This window comes from Drosophila tropicalis, unplaced genomic scaffold (assembly GCF_018151085.1).
Source record: "Drosophila tropicalis isolate 14030-0801.00 unplaced genomic scaffold, ASM1815108v1 contig_4, whole genome shotgun sequence".
Lineage (NCBI taxonomy): Eukaryota > Metazoa > Arthropoda > Insecta > Diptera > Drosophilidae > Drosophila > Drosophila tropicalis.
This window is the reverse complement of record NW_027172862.1, coordinates 2,082,474-2,100,439: the sequence shown is the minus strand read 5'-3', so window position 1 is coordinate 2,100,439 and position 17,966 is coordinate 2,082,474. Positions and strand designations below refer to the sequence as shown.

Sequence of the window (17,966 nt, the reverse complement as noted above, 5' to 3'; positions counted from 1 at the left end):
AACTACGAGTATATCTATCAACCGACCTACCTATCAATATATATATCTACACACACTCACATACACAAAAAACACATACAGACACACACGCGCAAAAGTAAAGCTTATTACAACAAAAACTACAAAAGCCAACTACTATAAAATTTATAACCGAATCTAAAAGATAAATCAACAATATCCTGCTCCCAGCACCACTACAAAAGCCACAGCAACAGCAACAACAACAACTGACATAGAGGACAACAGCTGCAAGAAACAAACAACGACCAAGAAGAAGGAGGAGGAGGAGAAGAAGGAGGAAGTAGAGGAGAAGGAGGAAGTGGAAGAGAGGGAGATTAAAGAAGTTATTCAAGGAGCAACCACAACACCACCCACCGTTAATGTTCATAGTACCGATATCAAAGAAGTTGTCCCTGTCGTTGAGGAAAATACAATATTCGATCGATCTGCATATATAGCAAGAGGCTACGATAATAAAATTCATGAAAAACCGAATAGGGTCAGCGATTGTAACCGATATAGGTCTCATATCACCGCTAACCATCCCAATACAAAGCAGCATCAGCATCAGGAGGACCAAGTCAAGGCAAAGAAAATTGAAACAAATCCAAAGAGTAAACTAGACGAACAAAAGATCCAAATAGGCAAAGAAGCAGAATCAATAAAAAGGAAATTATTCCAAAAGTATCAAGCAGCCGTGTTAAAGAATAAAGAAAATAGATATATCACACGTTACGAGTAAGTTTTTCTTGTTTTATTTTTCTTATTTTCGTTTTCATTTTAATTTAAATTTTTTATTTATTCATTTTAGATCGATTCCCATATCGCCCAACATCGAACTGCAGAGTCAAAGTCAGCCAAAGTCGTCCGATAATAACGCAGATAATAATAATCAGTCAGTCACTCAAAAGAACCGAATCATCGTCAAGTGCACGAAACCCGAAAATAATTTATTCAAAAGTAAGATCCTTTATTAGTTGTATAACACATTTGGAAGAGTGTTTGAAAACACAAACATAAATGCATGCGTAAAAAATAAAATTCACCTCCTGTCGATTCTAAACTAAGAGAACTGTTGTAGGATTTAATTTTTAATAGTAGTAATTGTAGAAATTGTTTAAGATTCCTTTTATGATGAAAAAAGATGATCCTTTAGTTTCGAGCGATAGATTCTCCAGTAGAATATCATTTATAAGGTTCTCAAATAATACATTTTACCTATAAATACCTGATCCGAAAGTATTGAAGAGAATTGGCTTTTCGGATGCAATTTTTTTAATTGTTACCTAATTTATGTTTTCGTTTTTTTTTTTTATTTTGTTAATTTCTATAAAAAAAACTTTACAGTTCCGCGCATTCCAGACCCCCTTAAAAGAGTTGAGGTATTAAAAAAGGCTCAAAAGATCATAGCCAGAAGACATCAGCTCGAAGAAGAAGAAGAAAAAGAAAAAAAAAAAGAAAAAGAAAAAGAAAACGAAAAAGAAAAAGAAGAAGTAAAAAGACCACAGTTGCCATTAGCCATTATATATCCGCGACCTGAGGCAGTGAAAAGAGCTGCGGAAATTGAGGAAGCAGCTAAAAAAAAAGCAGCAGAAGCAGCAAAACCTGTGAAATTCTATAACGCGATATTTTATCCACCAGGAAGACCACCAACACCACCTCCAAGACCACGAACGCCGCCAAGGAACTTGGCCATTGCGATATCCTTTTCAGCTGAGAAACTTGGTTTTCCTGAAGTGAAGCCAGCAAACGGAGTACCAACGAGCGATCATCAGGATACAAAAAACGATATCCCATTGGCGATATATTACACATCAGAGGAGGAAGTCCGTCAAGCGGCACAACTGCGCGGTAGGTGATAAAGATTGCATTGCCATCATACACACGGATGTATATACTAATGTGATTTCTTATATATATACAGCTGACGTGGAACATCAGACAAAAGTTCAGGAATTGGCAGAAGAGCAATTTAAAGCCCGCCAAGCGGCAAATTCACGTAACGCTACAGGAGTCCCGCCGTTTAATCAGCGTTTTAGTCGTGGTGTTTACTTTAACGATTCTTCTTCTGTGAGTCCTGCGGCATCGGAGAGCAATGATACAGTAGAATTGGATCCTGATTTCGACGATTCTTTAATACCCCCTGAGTTTCAGGACTTTATAAATCGGTATCTTGTGGATGATAACAAACAAGAAGATTCATTAGAGCCGCCATTGGAGCAAAACAACAACGACACAACGGCTAGCAGTAAATCCCAGTCACAGTCCTACCCCCTAACCGGTGGGCTAATGCAAAACGATATGGTTAGCATACCAGCGGCCAATTTAAATGGCGGCCTTAAGGCGGCTTCTTCCAATGCGGGAGCCGGAACCGGCGGCGTCTCATCGTCGGTGTTGGCCAATGCTCCACGTGTCTATCTGACGTCTGCCTCATCATTTATGGCCAATAGACAGTCAATGGCTGTTACTGGCGGCACAGCGGCGGTGGTTGGCAAAGTTCCATTACCAAATATGGTTAGCAATTTTAGCACCACAACAGCATCAGCAACGGGAGTTGCCGCTGCAATTGGGAGCACCACAACGGCCGCCGCCTCTGCCACCGGTACAGCGGTGCGTTATTTCTCGCAATTTAGTAAACCATCCCCCCGTCTCAACAATGAATGGTGGTACCACTGTGCCCATGCCAATAGCCATGCCCGTGAAATTACTCAACGGTGTCCTGGCAAATGGCAATAAACAAATGATATTTTCCAACGCCACTGCCGCCGAGAAGCAAGCAGTAGCTGTAACGGGGACAGGAACGACTGTTCTCAATGGCGGTAATCGATTTATGGTTACCAAAATGGAACATCCAGATACTAATGAGATGCAGCCGCCAACAAGAACAACGCCAACAGCGATAAACAGCACCGGCAACGGAGACGGTGAAGCAGGGACTGTGATCAAAGAAGAACCATTATCATCCGATAAGCAGCCGCAGCAGCTGCAAAGTTCTCCATTAGAGCTAACGGCGGGTGCCAAACCAACCGAAGAAACCGAGGCTGAGCCCGAACTTGACATAGTTATCAATAATGTTGTCTGCTCGTTTAGTGTGCGTTGCCATCTCAAGTTGCGGGAGATTGCCCTCCATGGAGCAAATGTGGAATATCGTCGGGAAAATGGTATGGTTACCATGAAACTGCGTCATCCATATACGACAGCATCCATTTGGTCATCTGGCCGTATAACCTGCACCGGAGCCACATCAGAGATAATGGTAAGAACAAATTGTCTTTCATTTGTTGTTGTTGTTGTGGTTTTCTCATTTTCGGTTTTTCTTTGACAATACAGGCTAGAGTGGCAGCCCGGCGATATGCCCGGTGCCTGGGCAAGCTTGGTTTTCCCACACGTTTTCAGAATTTTCGCATTGTAAATGTTTTGGGTACCTGCAGTATGCCATGGGCCATCAAAATTGTCAATTTCTCGGAAAGGCATCGTGAAAATGCCAGCTATGAGCCTGAATTGCATCCAGGTGTTACATACAAAATGCGTGATCCCAAAGCCACTCTGAAAATCTTCTCAACCGGCAGTATAACAGTTACTGGTAAGCATCTTGAGATGATTAGCAAAAGGATTTCAGTTTAAAATTGTTTTATTTTTGCTTTTTTTTAGCCGCTAGTGTGAATGATGTGGAAGCTGCCATACAGCATATTTACCCGCTGGCCTATGAGTTCCGTAAGCAACGTTCAGCCGAGGAGATGCAACATATGAGGGCAAAGCAAAAGCAATACAACAACAACAGCGCCGATCCCAGTGAAGTGGAAGAGATGATTGCCAGCCAGGCTAAAATGGATGGCAAGAATGATATCTTTGTGAATACAACCGCTGCCCATACAAATGCAGCGACAGGAGCTCCTGCTGGCGGCGATGGCAGCATTTTGGCCACGACATCGGTTAATAACATGCAGCGTTTAAAGCAGTTTGAATCATATCGTCAGATGATGAACCAAACGCAGGACGAACGACGTCATGTACCCTTTACGGGTACAAATAATGCGTCAACAGCAACGTCTGTCGCCGCCTCATCATCGACGGGAGAAAGCATTTGTGCCAATGCCCGACGTCGAGCCACTGAATGTTGGGCAACCAAATTTCAAAATAAACGACCGCGTTACAATGATCCAGGATCACAAGATACGGCAAATGCCGGCAGTTTGGCACGCAAATTTGGCAATACCACTCCAGGAACTGGTGGTGGTGGCGGTGGTGGTGGTGCTGGAGTAGTCGGTGGTGTAAAGCCGCAACAGCAGGCACTTAAAGCGCCGCTGACGGGAACAATAACAAAACTACCATCAACAACGATAGCAGCATCAGCGATGGGAACATTGCGTAGCATAAACAGCAGCACTATCATCAGCACCTCCAATAATAGTAAATCTTCCATTGCCGCCGCCTCCTGCTCTACAATTCCCATGGATGTTCTTCTTAAGCAACAGAATAGCTCTCGAGTACGCAATGTGGTTCAGTTTAATAATAAACAGCATCAACAACAGCAACAACAACAACATTTGGAAAGTTTCTCGCCAAGTGATTTCCATGTCGATGACCTAATCGAAGAAGATGACGAAATGGAAATGATGCACTATTGAAGATAAAACATTGAAATTTCATTTAAATGAATTTTGATTCATCGCGAGTGAAACGAAACGAAAAAAACAACAAAACAAAACAAAGCAAAACAAAAAACAAACCGTTGCCTATGCCAAATGATTTAGGAATTAGACATACACACACACACACACACACACACACACCCAGCAATTAAAAACACACATCAAGCATACACTCAAAGTAGGTGTATCTTTTGTTTTGTTTTGACATTGTGTTATATACTATTTTTGATTTGTGTTCCGTACGGCGAATAAATTCCAGAGAGAAAAGAAAAACGCATTTAACCGAAACCTAAACGAAATGGAGCAACACACTAAAATCAAACTAAGGAGTCGTCATCCTCAACAACCCATCATTGCATCGCAGTGAATGAAAGGGTCTGTAGTCAGTGGTGTGCCAAGTGGTGGAAAAACAACAACAACAACAAAGAAACAAACTAACAAACAAAAACAACAAACAATCCAAATCAAATATCTTCTAACTATTAAAAACTATTAATCACAAACAAACAAACAACAAAACCAAGAGCCAAATATTTACATTTAAGGTAAGAAACTGCCATAATCTTGTCATTATCTTTCAAAGATCAATTCGAAATCACCCAACACAAGTTGTGAATACAACAAGAAACCATTCAAAAATGTTCTTTGAAAATGTAAGATTATGTGGAATAATTGACTGTTGATTGACAATTTGAGCTGGGTCTTGATCAATGATGGAAATACATAAATATATAGATAATATTTTATCATAAATTGAACTAAATATTATTAGATTATACTAATCAAGTCTTTCTTTACTATTTTGTTCTCTTTATAGATTATGTTTAAAACAAAGTGTATGAAAGAAGCGAAACATTTGTACTTTAAGTCAGCACCCAACAAGCAAAGTACCAACTAACTAACAACAGCAAACAGCAGCAGACATGCAACATGCAACATTATGTTTAATTCATGAACCTGTCCGTTGCAACAGACACGCAAAACAAACAACAACAAACAGAGCCAGCGAAAATGTACCATTGGCATTATATAGACTTTATTATTACTAAATACATATAGGCATATACATATACATACAAGATATGAAAATGAAAAGAAAAGGACAAACACAAAACAACATTAAAGCCATCAGTCATTAAAACTCAAAGCCCCACTCGCCTTCACCCTCCTTAACCACTTGCCTTCTGCCCCCAGCATTAGCATCAGCTTCGTTAGAATTATAGCAACTAGATCGATTCCCGCAGCAGCTCCCCTGAGCCCAATAAATGAATGGCTAGACAGAGGGAGATAGATGGTGAGGTTTCTTATCATGCATTCATTATATATAATCACTAAAGTATATAGATTATTATTATTATTAATCTTATTATATTACAATTATCTTTTCGACTTTCTTGAAACCTTTTTTTTTTTTTTTGTTTATTTTTTATATGTATATGTGAGCAAAACCACCGCCTAATGAATACTGTAAGAACAACATATTAAACAATTTGTTATATTACACACACACATTTATACGTATATATATATGTATATACGATATGTATGTTTAAACCAATTAAGTTACAAATTGAATTTTATAATTGAAACAAGGTGCAGCATATGATTATAGCTAATTAGCTGATACATCAAAAGAAGTATGTATAAGTAGTATATGCAAGGTTGGACACTGCTTTGTTTTAGTAAAGTTAAAGCAGTTTGATTAGCTGATAATAATGAAGCAGTGGCCTACAAGCAGTGCCGTGCACTTTAGCTCACAGTAATGCAGTTTGTCTTGTTCTGTCTTATTTTTGATTACACTTGCTTGCTTGCTTTTCATTCATTGAACATAGCTTTACCAAACTGAGCTCGGATCAGTTGGCTATATAAATATTCTCCTCTCATTTTTTTTTTAATGCATCATACACAAGAAAGAAAAAAATAAAAAACAAACAAACTATAGAAGGTCCCGCCCCTGTTTTTTTTTTTTATTATTTTATTATTAATTTAAGTTTGCACTAGAAAAGAAACAAATGTATATTAGCATACATATTTCGAAATATGTATATGTGTATGTGTCTATATATACTATATATATACAGACACCAAATTTCTGGTCACTTGTAAACCAATAATAAAAATATTATGCAACATTATTTAGTTTAACGTTTATGAAAAAAATGTATAAATTTAATTTAATAATATACTTTATACATTGCATATTCACACATACATCCAAACAAACAAACAAACATACATATATATACAACTAACAGAAAAGCGAAAAATATTTAATTTTAAGAAAAAAACATTTTTTTTTTCTGCAAACAAACAAAACAAATATGAGAAATATAAGAAGAAAATTTAATTGTAGTAGAGTTACAAACTTTGTTCCTGTGTTGTTAAAATGCAATTAATTAATAGAAGCAAAAAGTAAATTTAGTTTAAACAACAAAACAAATGCGAAAACAAAAAACAAAAATTCACCGCAAGCAAGAAAAATGAAAAAACAAAAAAAAAAAAAAACAAATCATAAGCAATACAAGAAAAAATAATTTTCATTTAAACTGTCCAACAAAAGCAAAGATGAATAAAATGTAAAAAAGAAAAAGAAAACCGCAAGGAAATACTCGATCAATCGATCATATAGACGATATAGACGAGACATCCTATATCTACACACACACACACACACATACACACTACATTTAGCCATATGGATAAACCGGGCCAAATAAATCTAACAACATTTGGCATGCGGAAATATTATTGCCTGATTTGAAATCAAACTTGAACACACACACACACACATACATATATAATCTCTAAATTGTATAACCAAACTTTATTCTCTATTTTTTGGCCATTTATCATTAATGTAGAACCTTTTTTTATGAATGTTATGTTTTATCACATGTTTTGCATGCTCCATGCTCCATGTCCTGTCTATGTCACAGTCATAAACCACATAAAAATCGTCATCCATCCATATAGAGCCAGCCATCCAATCATCTTCCATTACCCCAGTCTCTGTCTTCCATTCTTAAGGCTCTCTCAACAAATTTCAAACTTCAATAGACCATGGAAAAGGGAAACTGTAGAAAAAGAAAGTAAACTACTAAACAAGACTTGTTGACTTCATTCGAAAAGATTTTTAAATTTTAATTCGCATACACCCAAACGCACACACACACACACACACACACACACACACACACACACACACACACACACACACACTGACATAATCACACCTTTGAGACCTTAAACATATGAGAAATAACTAAAGAGTAAAAACTAAAAACAAAATCTTGCATATGTATTATTTTCTCTCTCTCTCTCTCATATATATATATATATATATACGCATATGTTCATATCGCGATTCTTGAAAATGAAAACATAATCAGCATTTGTTAAATATATTTTTATATTTTATTTTGTTTATTGTATCAACATTTTGTACCCTTGCAAAAAACAAAACAAAACAAAAAAACCAATAATTCTCATTCAGTTTAAAAAATTGTCAAATTTTTCTATCAATTCAAACAAAATTTAAGTCCTTTGAAAAGATTGGATAGTTTTATTAGATGATAACATTATGGATTATCCCTTTTAAGGTGTTTTTTTTTTGGATTTTTAAGCTTGTTAAGTTTCTAAAGTGATTCGTTTTGACAATTTGCAAGGGTTTTTCTTCATTCATTGACCCAAAATCCTTGTCTATCCATCAGTTGAGTTTTTATTTTACTTTTCTTTAGTTGAAATTAACACAACAATCACAAACAAACAAAAATTAGATTTATAAGACAACAAAAAGCAAAGAGTAAAACGTAAAATCGTTTAGTAATATTAGTAATAATAAAGCAAAATGCCTTTAGGGAACAAGAGAAAAATGTGAAACAATTTCAACTATAAAGTGTTTGTTTTTTTTTTTTGTATCGCATTCGTGAAAAAAAGAAAAAAAGAAACTAAATTGAAACAAAAGAAAATATAATTATTTGTTTAATGAACGAAACAAACTGTTGAAAGCTGGATAGAGAGAGAGCAACAGAGAGAAGAAAATCAAAAGAGATGAGCAAATTGAAACAGAAGGCAAAGATAAAGAAAAAAACAAAAAAAAAAAAAAACATACATAATTAGATCTTAAGTTGAAAATACTACATAAATTTGTAAGCCAAAATGCAATTAGCAATCTAAAGAACAACAAATCTACATACATACCCCCACGCCCCTTGCCCATGTCATCTCCCTTGAAATAAAACCAAACTATGACAAAAATAAAAATCTAAATTTAAAAAAACAAAACTTTGCAATGTTGAGATTGAACTTAAAGTGCATGTAAACAAAAAAAAAAAAAAAAAAAAAAAAAAAAAAATTGTCATCTTCACTTTGAACTGCCTTCAAGAAAAACAAAAACAAAAAAGATACTAAAAACGAGCGATAAATGAATTATTAATTAAGAAAACTTTCCTCTCCCAAAGCCCCCCAACAAAAAGCTTAATTCTTAATACATATAAATTATATATGTGTATGTATATAGAATATATATGTAGATATCTGTAACGATCTATTTGGATTGAGTTCATTTGTTTCTCAACAGCAAACAAAACAAATGCAAAATGCCTAAATAAATGTGTATTTGGTTTCAATAAACTTTAAAAACAAACAAACAAACAACAACAAAATTGACAACAACTGAATATTTATACATAAAACACACACATACATACATACATACACACAATGAAATATAGTATATAAATATATTTTTTTTTATTAATTATTAAACGAAAGCAACAAAAAATGATAAAAAAAAAAAACAAAACAAAATCGAGAAAATGAAATGGAAAAAAATAATGAAAGAAAGAAAATCAAATAGCATAATTTTGTTTTTTGTTTTGCCGTAAAGACTGCATTATACCAACAATTAAATATATACATACTCATATATATATATAGATGTATGTATATATATATATGAAAACTATAATAATGATACTAACTAATACACACACAAACAATACATACACACACATGCATATTATTACATACAGATTTATTTATTAGCACTTAAGCCAAGCAATGAAAATTGTTCATTTGTTCCACAAAGGAGATCGACTCCTAGAGGATCACAAGGATCCAACGATTCTCACTAGAAAGAGAGAGAGAGAGAGAGAGAGAGAGAGAGAGAGAGAGAGAGAGAGAGAGAGAGAGAGAGAGAGAGAGAGAGAGAGAGAGAGAGAGGAGAGAAAGAGAGAAGGGAATAGGAAGAAGAGAGCCAGCACCTAAAAGGCCTGCAATAAATACGAAAAGCAAGATGAAATTACCTTACCAAAATGTGCTACCATCGTGGGCCATTGGACAACAAAATATGAAAAATATGAAAACACACAAAAGTTTAAAATTAAAAAACGAAAGCAAACCACAAAATTTGTAACTAAAAATTATTTAAGTACTACTATGTAATGCATTAAGTATAAGAGCCTAATAGTGAATCAATTACAACTAAATGGGTAAATAAAAACAAAATGAAAAAAAAGGAAAAATCTATATATATATACATATATACACACATACATACATACTTATATAAAACATAAAAGAGCAAGATAATGCGTTTAGTTTGTATCATTTTGTTATCTTTCGATTTTTGTTTGTTTTTTTCTTTTGCCAAAAAAAAAAAAAAAAGAGCCGCCTACTCCAAAAACCGACACCTTACTTCAATCCCTTACACCCACTCCTCCTCCTTCCCCCCCAAACACAATTAGTTATAAGTCAACTAAGAACAGCAACAAAAACAACAACTAAAAGTTAGTTAAACATTTGTTCGATCAACAATAAAAAAAACCGAAGCAAATATGAATGAAACGAAGAAAAAACAATGGCAACCTAAAAAGCTAACAACTAAACAAATGTGTCTCAGTTTTTGATTTGCAATACAGCCAACAACACATACTAACAAAAAAAAAAAAAAAAAAAACACATACAAATGTATATGTATTTGAAACAATTAAATCTACATGATATACATTTATATGATACATAATGTGAACTCATTTAACTAATTTGTTGAAACTTAAGCCTCTAGTTTGGATATTTTCAATTGAGGAAATTCAAATTCAACAAACAACAAACATCCAACAACAAACCACAATTTAATTAAAAAAACAAAACAAAACAACAAACTACAACCAAATGAATGAAAGCAAAAATTGTTTGAATAAAAATCAAATTACATAAAGCAAATCACTTAAATTGTTGTTTATCTTTAAATTTTTTTTTTAATTTTTAACTTTTCAGATGTTCTAAGCTTTTTTCTACGACTGCTGACTGAATTCCCATTTTTTTCAGGCAATTTTCTCTAGATTTAAAAAGATTCAATACATCTGGTTTTTTTTTAAGCCCAAAAGCAAAGAGTTTTGAGTTTTGATTTTAAGAGCTAAAAAGCCTAGACAATTCTTATCATCTTAGATGGCTTAAGGATACTAATAATTATAATCCTAGATTTATATTTAGCTGTCACCACTCTCGTCCTGATCCTTCAAACAACTCGCAAGATAATTGTAATTTTTGCTGAAATCTGACCAAAACGCATCCTGCAAATCAGACAACCACAAAAGTATGCTTTACATTTTGAAAAACTTTAGACAATCCACCTACTATATATTTCTGTTGGCTTGGTACTTCAGAAATTTTCCAGTACAAATTTCGTTGTAATTTTTCCTGTAAATCAGACAACCCCAAAAGTATGCTTTACATTTTGAAAAACTTTAGACAATCCACCTACTATACATATATTTCTGTTGGCCTGGTACTTTACAAATTTTTCAGTACAAATTTCGTTGTAATTTTTCATGCAAATCTGACAACCCCAAAAAGTATGCTTTACATTTTAAAAAAATTTAGACATTCCACCTACTATATATTTCTGTTGGCCTGGTACTTCAGAAATTCTCCAGTACAAAATTTCGTTGTAATTTTTCCTGTAAATCAGACAACCCCAAAAGTATGCTTTACATTTTGAAAAACTTTAGACAATCCACCTACTATATATTTCTGTTGGCCTGGTACTTCAGAAATTCTCCAGTACAAAATTTCGTTGTAATTTTTCCTGCAAATCAGACAACCCCAAAAAGTATGCTTTACATTTTGAAAAACTTTAGACATTCCACCTACTATATATTTCTGTTGGCCTGGTCAGTACAAATTTCGTTGTTGAAAGTGCCTTGCCGTTGGACTTTTCAGGATATGTAGTGTCAGTTGAAGCGGGAAATCCTGATTGTCTCTGAAATGACCGAATTTTAAGGACATTTGTGGGTTTTTTGTGACTTTTTGAGATTTTTCTGACCTTGCAAAAATTTGAGTAATATTAGGGAAAATAAAATGAATGAATTCGCCATTGATATTCTGAAAATATAGTTTTCAAATCCCCAAAAATACGATTTATATTGAAATTTTCCAAGTGATTTTTATATAGTTTTATTGAATATATTTTAAATTAGTTATCTAAAAAATAATCACTATATAATATATAATATTTAATAGAACTTTCCTCCTTGTTATGTGTTTTTGCTTTTTTCACTCAAATTTGAAATTTTCTAAGGACAAAAACAAAAAAAAAAAATATTGAAAAAATTCAATTGAAATTACTAACAATAAGTAGTGAAACATAAGTTTTATTCTCTTTTTCCTTTATTATAAACTTATTTAATGTTTGTTTTTATCCATTCATTTTCTTTAACTACTAATTTACAAAAGACGCAAAAAATAATGATTATTATATTAGGTTATTGTTTTTAAAAAAAAAAAAAAACCGAAAAACGAAAAAAAAGAATCAGAGAATAAGAATGGGTTTCAGCCCCAAATGGTGAAAAGAAGAAACGATAAATTAAACATTTCTCTTTAACAATTAACTGGCCAACGTTTTTATAATTCTTCATCTTTATCTTTACCACCTTTCAACTGTATCTATTTCTCCATCTTCATCTTCATCTCCATCTTTTTCCTAATAAATACAATGGATGCCTTAATTAACACTCGCATTAGATGATAAAAAATATTATAATAATAATCTTTATAGGTATTTATTAAGAATGGAAATATATACAAAAACCCGACTGGTTTCAAACTAAATATAAAAAGGAAAAGGGATTACAGCACAAAAAAAAAAAACAAAAAAAAAGAAATCGGGAGGGGAAGGATCTTGGTAGCTAAAGTAAAATAATTATCTCGTTAAATTTGATATATATGTATATATATACATATATTTGTTTATCATATCGTATATGTGGGGGATATATGTATGCGTATATGATTTATCCAACAAACGACGAACACACACATATACACATTTGACATACATAAATAACAATTCAATTTTGTTTTGTAACATTTCTCTCTCTATCTTTTCCTCTTTCTATATATCTTTATACCGACTACTGATGCGATCAACATTCTATATGATTGTTTGATAATACATGTTTTGTTTTCTTTATATAATTAATTTAAGTATTTTTAGCAAGTGAACCCTACACATAACATAAACATACATATATATATATATATATATATTCACCGATTTGGGTGGCCAATTATATAACCAACTTCATTTTGTATTCCATACTATATTGCATACCTACATATATGCATTTCGAAAGAACTTTCTCTTTTTCATTTGTATTTGTATTTCGTTAATTTGTCTTCAGCTTCATTTTTCTCATCTGCTTGTTGATTTTTTATATTCTGTTTGTTTTTTTTTTTTTTTGGTATCTGTATATAATGTATGTATATTGTATATGATTTGTATAATTTATGCTAAGCAGATGCATCCACAATTGACATTTAGATAGATTCGTTGAAACAAACGTCCTTTCTCAATTAGCGTTCTTTTTCTTTTTCTACTTCATTTCTAGTTACATATAACAACACTTGAATGATATGTCAACTTTTTTTTTTTTTTTTTTTTTTTTTTTTTTTTGCTATCTTCTTTCCTTCTTTCTTTTTGTCTTTTCACAAATTTAATCAGCTCTCTTTCATTATGCTCATACTTCACAATTTTCTTTGTTTAGTGTTTTATTTTGCCAATCTAATTGCCGGCCGCCATGCAATGCTCTGCCCAATTGCCAAAAGTCTAACTACAAAATAAAAAGAAAGCAAAAAGACGACAAAAGAAATATATCTTTTACGATTTAGCTAAAAAGTAAACAATTCTCACACAGGATCACAACATAAACAGCAACATTAAGGACGAATCGGACTCTTTGTACATATTTGTCTTTTGTTGGGATGACGACGCTTCCCAAAAATAACATATAGAATCTGATTCGTGATAGAGTTGTAATTCTTTGATCATCTGTGCCCCTTATCAACAATATACATTCAATTTCCGTTTCGTGCTCTCGAATCCTCTTTTCCTTTTTTATCGTCTAAGCATAGGACCAGGGGGTGTGTGGGGGTTAGTAGACTAATTTCTTTAGGTTTCTTTTTTGCCCGTTTTTAATGGATTTTCTTGTTGTTTTTGTTGTTGTTGCAGATCAAACTAGTAATTAAAAATGATTAAACTAAGAAAAAAAAAAAAAAAAAAAAACTAAATTGAAAAACGAAGAAACGCAAATACAACATATATGTATGTATATATGTGTATGTGTGTATAGTAATCCTTGTGTTCTTCTGCTCCCATCGGTTTATGCTATATCGGTTGCTCCTTGGCTGCGTCCTCCACTGTGTTGTCGCCTAGTAGACCAGCTAGGACCGTTTGCCATGTGGGTTACATGCAGCAGAGGAAGCGATGAAAGAAACTTTTGGCATTGCGGCTCGCACGGCTGGCCCTTAGCTAACAGATGATACCCTGATCCAAGCTCAGGTTGTTGGTGGCTGCCACAGCGGCAGCATTCTTCGCAGCAATCACCACATGATGATGGTGATGGTGATGATGATGCATATGATGATGCGGCAGATGTTGATGGTTGGCAGTATTTGTTGAGTTGCTGGCGCTGGCATTGCTGTTGCTGTTGCTGGTTGACGTTGATGCTGATGCTGCTGCTGCTGCTGACGGTAGACGGCTATTCATTAGAAGATTGGCAGTGCTGCTCGCACTGGGGCTGGGGCTTGAGGGTGTTGAACTGCAACTGGAGCTGTTGCTGGAGCAATTTAATTGCTGTTTCTTATGCACAGCCGTCAGCGGTTCAGACGATCGACATGTACTGCTTGACGCCGCTCCGCTGCAGCTTCTACGGATGTTGCTGCTGCCGCTGCTGCTGCTGATGTTTGTGTTGCTGGTGCAATTGCTGTTGCTTGTTAAGCTGGCTGCTACGTTAGCACCAGCCGGTTGATCTTCCAATTGAAACTTCTTGACCAAAGCCTTAACCGATGTGGATGGTGAGTTTGCCTCTCCTGTTGGTGTCTTGCGGATCACTTTCGGTGTTGTTGGAGCATCGGGAAAGAGGGTTAGTGTCGCCACAACTGTGCTGCCGGAGTCATCTAGGCTGGTGCTGGTATTGCCGCCGTTGCTATGGCCCAATTGAATAATGGCCAGCGATGGCTTCCTCACAAATGTGGCCGTGTATGTGTTCTCCTTATCCGAGTCGGACGCCCGTCGCGTTGGTGTCACAATCTGTGTGGGTTTCGGCAAGCAGCTATTGCCCATACCATTGGTAAGCGTGTGTATCACCGTTGTGGTTTCTGTGCTGGGACTGGATATGGGGCTGGCAATCAGCTTGCTCGTGGCAATGGGAATTTTTGAGGTTGAGCTGCTGCTGCTGCTGCCATTGCTGTGTTTATGCTGTTGCGGCTGCTTCTGTTGAGGCTGTGACGGCTGTGGTTCTTGTTCTTGTGGTTTATCTTCTTTCTGTTGCTGCTGCTGTTCATTTGCAAATACATCCTCTTCATCATCGTCGTCATCATCATCATCATCATCATCATCTACATCATCCTCTTCTTCGGCATCACTCTGCGCTTGCAAATAGATTTGTCTATCCAATGAGCACTCATCCTTTAACCAGACATGCTCCAGGCAGCCAGCCACATCCATGCGATCACTTAAACAATTAATAAAACAAATCAATTAGTTAGTCATGGTCAAGTTAGGGCAGTGTTAAACTCACTTTGGCTTAATTCGCAATGCGCGACGTATGAAATCAATGGCCGCCTGTGAAACACCACCAAATAGATTATCCGGAAAAGTCAATGCACATTGCGAGATATTGAGGAAAGTCTCCTGTTTGGTATCACCGCCAAATGGCGAGAATCCTGACAATAATACATAGGTCAATACACCCACAGACCAAATGTCGGTTAGCAGGGACAATGGCTCGTATTGAAGCACCTCGGGGGGCCACATAGTCCGGTGTTCCGGCCATTTCCCTTACATTGATACCCTCGCAGACAACACGCGATATGCCAAAGTCACATAATTTGAGGCCATCTATACATTGGGGGGAGGGAGAGAATATTGCAGTTAAATATCGATCTCCTCTCAAATCATTTGTCAACTCAACTTACCTTCAATACGATCGCCTGTGAGCAATATGTTCTGCGGTTTCAAGTCCAAATGCGCTATGGAACGATCATGTAGAAATTTTAATGCTTTCAATACCTCACGCATACAATGACGGGCCTGGGCCTCAGTCAGGCATTCCTCATTATCCAAAATAGTTTGCAATTCACCTCCAGTTGCCCTTAAAAGAGGAAGAATTTTAGTTAGCATTATCTCTTGCGTTTCTTGATACCAACTACAGTGTAGGACGTTTTGTCACTTTCAGTTAGTTGGCTTACAACTTGGCGAATCCTAACCTACCAACAGGTGGTTCTAGACATGTGGAACACACTGTTAATAGGGTGGACTACAACTACTACATGATACTTACAACTCCAGCAAAAGTGCTGTATCTGAGCGGGTCTCGTGCACAGCATTCAAATTGACAATATTCTCCTCGCCCTCGCATAGCATTAGGACGGCAATTTCATGTTTGATCTCCTTATCGCTGCTCTGTGCGCGTCGGCGTCGTTTTAAGAATTTCGCCGCAAAATGCGAGCCGGTATTCTTGTGTATGGCCCTGCGAACAGCAGCGAATTTGCCTCTGCAAAAAAAAAAAAAAAAAAAAGAAGGAAAAGATTAAATCAAATGACAACATATAGACACACAGCCCACACACATTGCTTTCAAAGTTTTTCATTCATTCGTTCATTCATTCAAGTTGTGGTTGTTGTTGTTGTTGTTGTTGTTGATGATGATAACCACCAAATCCCCCTTGTGTCTTAACTCCTTTAGAAATCAAATGAAAATGACTCACAAACACACATCAAGCTAACAACCAAAAACGCCTTTGACAAAGTACGTGCCATAATGAAGCAATTGCGCTTCCGGCAACAATCAACAACAAGAGAGAGAGAGAGAGAGAGAGAATAATATTGATATTGGTGACAAAGATGGCATACCAAATAGTTAACCATTTGCTGCTCTTGCCTCCTTTTCCTCCTTCTCCTACTATTACTACTACTACTACTACTCCTCCTTTGACAATGACAACGACAACGACGTGGCGCATCACGCCACTACCTAGTAGACAGACAGACAATGACAACGAACCGACCAACCGACCAAACGAAGACGAACGAGAATCGAAATAGTGTTTAATGATTGCAAGAAGAACAAAAGCTTCAAAATCGAATACGAATTGCATATACTCTAAGACAACAATTCTAATCTCTTAAATACTAATTACATTTCATTTAGTTCATTCCCTAAAATATAGTAATTAACTCAAAATACTTTGTACCCAAATGAATCCCCTATAAACCCCATCAGTTAATAGGTTTTTAAACTACAATTTCTGTTAAAACAGTCCTCAGAATGCTGGATGGGTTCTCTCTTCTCTTCTATTCATCATGTGGACCTTCTTTGGAGTGTAGCAAAAGAAGTTGCTGCCGTTGGCATGCTACGGCCTGTCGTCGCCTTTAGAGTGGCAGAGCGGACTGGTTTGGTTTCCTAATTGACCCACCACCCCCCCTTGCGAATCCACCCGACGACATTGCTCCATTCTTTTCTCCTCCTGTCAAGACTGTCGTTCGGTGTCTGTGCCTGGTTTTCGTTCCGGCAGCCGCAACAGTACTTCTTCTTCTTCCACTGTCTACACTGGTATTGACACTGCAGACGGACCAAAGGACGTACTTGTTGTTGTTCAGCTCCTGTCGTCCAGTCTTTCTTCCCCAATGGTGTGTACAGAATCTAGTCAGTTGTTGGTCTGGTCATCGAGTTACTACTACCGCAGCAACAAATTGCCCTGACCAAAGTTGAAATGTTCGGTGTTCAGGGCCAGGTTTAGGTCCAGGAAGTAA

General features: G+C 35.8%; 2 protein-coding genes across 2 annotated transcripts in view; one reads left to right on the top strand and one right to left on the bottom strand.

The window, feature by feature from the left end:
- Positions 1 to 164: 164 nt before the first annotated feature.
- On the top strand, positions 165 to 6,787 carry Trf2 (TATA box binding protein-related factor 2). The gene is given in 8 exon segments (XM_068285325.1): positions 165 to 738; positions 812 to 960; positions 1,348 to 1,851; positions 1,925 to 2,672; positions 2,674 to 3,256; positions 3,331 to 3,583; positions 3,652 to 5,197; positions 5,470 to 6,787. Coding segments are annotated over 4 exon segments (2,196 nt in total). The 5' UTR covers positions 165 to 738; positions 812 to 960; positions 1,348 to 1,851; positions 1,925 to 2,289; the 3' UTR covers positions 4,629 to 5,197; positions 5,470 to 6,787.
- Positions 6,788 to 12,301: 5,514 nt separating this feature from the next.
- The window catches only part of Drak (Death-associated protein kinase related), a 55,245-nt gene continuing 49,580 nt past the window's right edge, over positions 12,302 to 17,966 (bottom strand). The window contains 5 exon segments of the mRNA XM_068285108.1: positions 12,302 to 15,667; positions 15,734 to 15,960; positions 15,962 to 16,053; positions 16,131 to 16,306; positions 16,496 to 16,708. Of these exon segments, the coding sequence (XP_068141209.1) occupies positions 14,464 to 15,667; positions 15,734 to 15,960; positions 15,962 to 16,053; positions 16,131 to 16,306; positions 16,496 to 16,708 (1,912 nt within the window). The 3' untranslated portion in view covers positions 12,302 to 14,463.